The sequence below is a fragment of the Falco cherrug genome, chromosome 14 (genome assembly GCF_023634085.1).
Source record: "Falco cherrug isolate bFalChe1 chromosome 14, bFalChe1.pri, whole genome shotgun sequence".
In the NCBI taxonomy this organism is placed as follows: Eukaryota; Metazoa; Chordata; class Aves; order Falconiformes; family Falconidae; genus Falco; species Falco cherrug.
The window spans coordinates 19,949,643-19,955,682 of record NC_073710.1 but is presented as its reverse complement, the minus strand read 5'-3'; the positions used below and the strand labels follow the sequence as shown (position 1 = coordinate 19,955,682).

Genomic DNA, 6,040 nt, shown 5'->3' with positions numbered 1-6,040 from the left:
TTCCATGGTTTTTTGGGGTTTTTTTGTTTCTTTTTTTTTTTGCTGCCGAGCGCCCCAGTGTCCTGCGGGGCTCCCTGCCCGCTCCTCCGCGCTCCAGCAGTGCACATCCTGCTCTGCTCTGTGTGCTTGCAGCGTCAAAGGGTGGACGTGATATTTCAAACATCAGATCAGTGCGTTTATATATTGGGTGCCCGGAAATTTTTCCAAATAAACACAGCTTGATTCGACTTGGGTGGGCAGACTTATCAACAGACTAATTCTATAAACAAATGAAGGAATAAGCTGGAGACCATTGGCTGGTACCAGCAAGACACGTGGAGAGAGCTTGGAGTTTTGTAGCAATGAAATTTTAATTAATGTGGGTGGGCTGAGAACACAAACGACTGTTTATCAGAGACAATTTATTTTCCAGTGCTAAGTCAACATATAATAGCAAACTTACAACAATTATTTAACTTTTTTTTTTTTTTTTTTTTTTTTTTTTTAAGAGCTATGAAGCAGGGACAGAGGCAGAGCGAGCTCCTTCAGGCAGGGCTGGGATCTGAGCTCGCACAAATCGCTCCCCGGTGGACTCGCCCCAGGTTCCTGCCCTGCCCCGTCCCTTCGCTGGGCTCCGAGAGGAGCTGAGAGCCCGCGGGCCATGAGCCACCTCTACGGCAGCCCCCTCTCGCCCATGGGCAGCCCCTCCATGCTGTACCTCCCGGCCGCCCTGGGCTTTGCCCCCAGCGGGGCCATCTCCCGGCAGGACCCCCCGCAGAAGCCCCCCTACAGCTACATCGCCCTCATCGCCATGGCCATCAAAGAAGCTCCGGAGCAGAAGGTGACCCTCAGCGGCATCTACCAGTTCATCATGGACCGCTTTCCCTTCTATCACGACAACAAGCAGGGCTGGCAGAACAGCATCCGCCACAACCTCTCGCTCAACGACTGCTTCGTCAAGGTGCCGCGGGAGAAGGGACGGCCCGGCAAGGGCAGCTACTGGACCCTGGACCCCCGGTGCCTGGACATGTTCGAGAACGGCAACTACCGGCGGAGGAAGAGGAAGCCCAAAGCCCCGGGGCCGCCGGAGCCGAAGGGCGGCGCGACCCCCGCTCCCGCCGGCCCGCCGGGGCCACCCGCCCGCCCCGACGAGCCCAAAAGGGCCAAGGGGAGCGCGGGGGGGGACTCGGGCCACCAGGGGGTCCCCAAGCCGGCCGAGGGGGAAGCGCCCCCTCCCGGGACCCCCGCCGCGCCCCGGCCGCCCGCCGCCGCCGCCCCGTCGCTCAAGGGCGGCCCGCGGGGCCGCAGCTTCAGCATCGAGAGCATCCTCGCCCAGGGGCTGGGGCAGCCGCCCCCCGGGGCGCCCCTCAAGGCGGCCCGGGAGGGTCCCGGCGGCTCCCTGCTCGCCAGCGGCGGCTTCGGCCCGGCCCTCAACGCCTCCCTCACCCTGGACTCCCAGGTACACGGGAGGCTGTACCACATCGGCATCCCCTTCCTCTCCTGCTTCCCTCTCCACTTCTCCGAGGCGGTATTTAATTTCCAGTAGTTGCCCCATAACTGTACCCCCCTGCCCCACTCGGTGCGGCGGGGGCGCGATGGGACAGACCGGACTCAGACCTCACCAAGCGGGTAAAGACCAACACCCCACCCCCCCAAAAAAAAAACTAACAAAAAACCCCGAAAAAAAACCCCAAACCCCACGATGTTAAAGGTGACTCAGGATTTCAGGGATTTTCAAGGCACGTCTTGCTGTGGAGATCTCCTTAGAGCTTGCCTCCCACCCCCCCCGCCAGATCGACTTTTCAAGGTAAAAACAGTTTTCTTTTCCCGTGGGTGGTGGAGATAGAGGCAGGCGGTGGGGGGGTGTCCCACGCTGCCCTCCAAGCCTCGCCAGATTTGCTCTGCACCTTTAGTTTTGCATCCCTCAGGTTCCTCAGACCTGGTTTCTGCTGAATCCTTCAGGTCTCCAGTTTTCTTCTCTTTTGTTTTTGTTTTTGTTTTTGTTTTTGTTTTTGTTTTTGTTTTTGTTTTTGTTTTTGTTTTTTATTTTTGTTTTTATTTTTATTTTTATTTTTATTTTTATTTTTATTTTTATTTTTATTTTTATTTTTATTTTTATTTTTATTTTTATTTTTATTTTTATTTTTATTTTTATTTTTATTTCTTTTGGAAACCGAAACCACCCCTTCCATTCCTGGGGGAGGAGGCTCTAGTTTTGTTTTGCCATTAATACCCAAGGGTGCCTGCACATAATAATGCCTGATATCGCCCCCCTGGCCCAGTCCTCCGAGTGGGAAAAAGGGAGGTAACCAGAGCTGAAATAAGGGCGGACCAGACAATCCAGGCTCATTCTGCACAATTCTGCTTGCTTGGACTCAGCACCATGTATAACTTGTGGCGTTAATGCAAGCTGCTTTCCTGCCTAGCACTTGTGCTTCTTGAGTATAGAGATATAATTTGTCTCACTGATGTGGCCAGAGAGAGGGGGATGGATGAGCAAACACGTTGTGAACATGGGGATGCGGCTGGTTTCCATGTCTTACTGGAATCAGTTGCTTTGGACCAAAAAAGACTGAAGGAGGGTTGTGGAGGCTGGTCTTGGCATTTTGAAGGAGCTGTGTTGACAACCTCGACAACTACCAGCATAAAAAAAAAAAAAAAAAAAAAAGACATCAGCTGTGTTTTTAAGGTTTTCTTTTTTCTTAAAGAAGGAAGAATCCAGGCACATTACAAGCAATCAGGATTTTTTTTTTTGTTCCCCCCATAAATAGAGGCTTTTTGTATATTAGTTGATAAATGCCCTTTTGGAAAAAAAAAATCTATATTCTCAGTTTTCATTATGAAACCAAACCTATATCCAATAAAAGTATTTTGTTCAGGATTGTGGCTGATGTGTTGTGAAATCCCCTTGGCTCGTGCGGCCGGAGGGCCGGGGAGCAGGGCCTGCCGCGGGATGCAGCAGCGAGCTCTGGTGCAAATATTCTGGTGATGGCACCATGGACCAGGCTGCCAGGAGAGGTAAAACGTGGGAGGGACTAAAAATAGGGTCCTGGGAAATGACCCGTTCCTTGCAATTGAGATAATGTTTACCAAGATGATTCTGTTTCTCCTCTCTCCTTCCACCATTCCGCCCCGTCTCACTAGCAAAGCCCATCCTTAAATTGGCACCTGGACTGCTGGAAATCTGCATTTCTCAGGTGAGTTGTGGTTCAGCTTTTGCAGAGGAAGGCCAGCATCAAAGTGGCTTGACCTTTGGACCAGGAGCTCAGGGGGGCTCATTTCAACACTAGGCAAAGAGCTCTTGTGTGGGGAAGTACAGAAAATCTCCAAAAGGTGGGAAATGATGTAGAGTTCCTCAAAAGAAGGATACTCATAGGCAGAGCTACAGCTTCTCACTGTGAAAAAAAGAGAATAAAAAAGATGGGGCTTTTTATATAGATCTGCAAGATAGACTTTATTTGAATAAAATCCTTTATATGCTTCCTATTTCTGACAGTTCCTGTTTGAATATCCATTGAGTCCATTCTTTAAAGCTATGGCACTGAATTAAAAAAAACCCAAAACCCACCATCACTGCCCAGTCAAAGCCACATGTGTCCCCACCATAATTTAGAAGGCTGGGCAAGTGCTGAGAGGGTTAATGCTCTCTGAGTGAAACCCCATGTCCCTACAGTGCCACTCCTGTGTGTAATCAGAGACAGGTATTATAGCTGGTTAAATAAGTGGCCATCCTGTTCCAGGCTCCGGGCTGACATCACCATCTTTTTGGCATGTGTGGTAACATCACTCATGGGAAGCTGCAGGGGCAGGGAAAAGATCCAGCTTTGTTCTTGCCCAGCAGAGACCCCAGATCTCTCCAGCCCCAGCTGCTTGCCTGTGCTAGGACTTGGGGCACGTGTGTGGAACGGGAGGTTAACGCTGCCTCCAAGGACTTCCGAAGCTGGGTCTCCAACAAGCTCCAGAGCCATTTCCCACTGGTGGGGATCCTGCATCCCTGCTCTCCCTGCAGCCTGGCCCACAGAAGGGTTTAACCCCCAGAGAGTAGTTACGCTCTCAGTTATGAGGTGATTTATTACTAGAAAACTCTTTTTGCTTCTTTAAAAACCCTCTCCTGAAGGAGCAGTGGATTTTCCCATCAGGCACGCTGCACGGGGCAGGGACCAGCTGAGCAGCCTCACCATCCCCAGGTGCCTGCACCTATCCGGGAGGTGCCAACAAGCAACCACTGTCAGCGAGGGCAAGTGCTTGCTTCTGCACATGCAGAGCATGAGGACAGCCCCACGTGAAGAAAAACCCACTAAATCCCGACACCACCCCCCCCCCCCCCCCCGAAGTTTTAACCGTGTCTTCAGGCTCCTTTGCTTCCTTTTCTCCTAACTTGGCACCTTAGCCGTGACCCCCACTTTTGGCACCCTTCAGCTCCTATTCCAGCTCCTAAAGTACCTTTTTGGACCTGCAAACAGGGCTTTTGTTCCTTTCCTACTCGTACGTGTGTACCCCCCAACCTCAGGTCCCTTTCATTACAAGGGCAGTTTTTAGTGGCAGGTCCTGGTCAAAAAAATATCATCTGAAGGAGTAAGTTTCACATTAGGAGTGCGGTTTGGTATGCACATGATGTATATTTTTAATCACAGGCACTTTTTTTGAGATTCAGCTTTTTCTGTGCAATGGGAATTTATTTTTTGTGAAGCTTTGCTCATGGTGACATTTGATTTTTTTTCTGTTTTATTGTAGTGGAGCAGGACCAAGTACAGCTGCAGTATTTAAAAGCCACACTGGGCTTGATTTTGGTTTCACTTGAGAGGGTAAAATTAGTAAACTTAACACGCTCTGCACAGAAGTGACACTAACTAAAATGAACTCAGAACTGAGTGAATAGTTACGAGTGGCAATTTGGAATTAATTGGGATCAGGCCATTGATGTAATTTGCAGGGGATGAATACTGAGAAAAAGGGTCCTATTGCCAGCTCGCGGGATGACTAACCGCACATGGCTCTTGCGCGTCATCTGTTTATATATAGAGGGGAGAAGAAGTAATGGTACAATAAAAACAATAGAACCAACGGTGCTTCAATGTGGAGAAGTAAGTGTGCATGTCAATACACCAGTACCAGCTGTTTGGGTGTCACTGAGCATCTTTTAATTCTCTCTACATCATGTGAGTTTTCGTGCTCTGCAGTACAAAACAGACGACGTGTTGTACAAATATCCAGGACTTGACAAGCTGCAAATAATCGATGCCCATGGTTTCACACCTGTTTCACAATCCAAAAAAGCAGCTGCCAAACACAAACCTGCCACCCAGTATTTAACTCATCCCTGGAATCTTCTGCCTCCTGGCTTTCCCAACCTCTCAGGGCTGGCTATAAACACAAGCCTGAAATACTGTGAAGAAATGTAGAAAATAGCCTATGATGCAGTATAAACAGCATGCTTCTTGTGTGGGCGATATATATGCCTTTCCGTTCCGCTGGAGAGGAATGACCTCTCCAAACTGAGCAAGGTTTCATGTCTCCGAGGTCTGCAGCCAGTTTTAAATCGCAGGAGCGCAGAAGAGCACACCGTGGACGAGGCTCACAGCGGAGTCATTCAGTTCGCAGAGCAGCTTCGCTCCAAACACAGGTTTCTTATGAGAGGAACTGAAAATCTGGCATATTAAAATAATTCAGGAATTTAATTTCTCATAAATGGGGCTTCCAGTCTTTAAATACACTCAGTGTGTGTTCTCTTAAAGTTGGTCCCGTAGCATACATAATAAATGATCGAGTATTTACACGTGAGCAGAAGCCGCTTTCCGGACTCGTCACTCGAAGTGCATGGCTGTCCATGTCTGATTTCAAGGTGACATGACTCTAAGGGCTTTGTAACTGCTTGTCATGTCTGTGTCATGTCGTCCCCCTCTCCCCGCTCCTTTGAAGAGTTAATTCTCTTTCCATCCTTTACCTGGGAAAACCCACAATGGAGAGAGCATCCCTCTTCCCACCAAAACCTGCTGGCCTCCTGGTAATTGCTCCTAAGCCTGTTGTGAAGAGCAGCCAATTCCCGAAACGAGAGGGGGAG

The 6,040-nt window shown here is 49.5% G+C and overlaps 1 protein-coding gene across 1 annotated transcript; it reads left to right on the top strand.

Annotated features, from left to right (window-relative positions):
* Positions 1-504: 504 nt before the first annotated feature.
* FOXL1 (forkhead box L1) lies at positions 505-1,634 on the top strand. The gene has a single exon (XM_055727045.1). It carries the CDS (start codon positions 641-643, stop codon positions 1,523-1,525), a length of 885 nt encoding a protein of 294 aa, XP_055583020.1. The 5' UTR covers positions 505-640; the 3' UTR covers positions 1,526-1,634.
* The last annotated feature ends 4,406 nt before the right edge of the window (positions 1,635-6,040 follow it).

Excerpts from the sequence above, each read along its gene's own strand:
- FOXL1 (XM_055727045.1), top strand. The coding sequence starts at position 641 with ATGAGCCACCTCTACGGCAGCCCCCTCTCGCCCATGGGCAGCCCCTCC.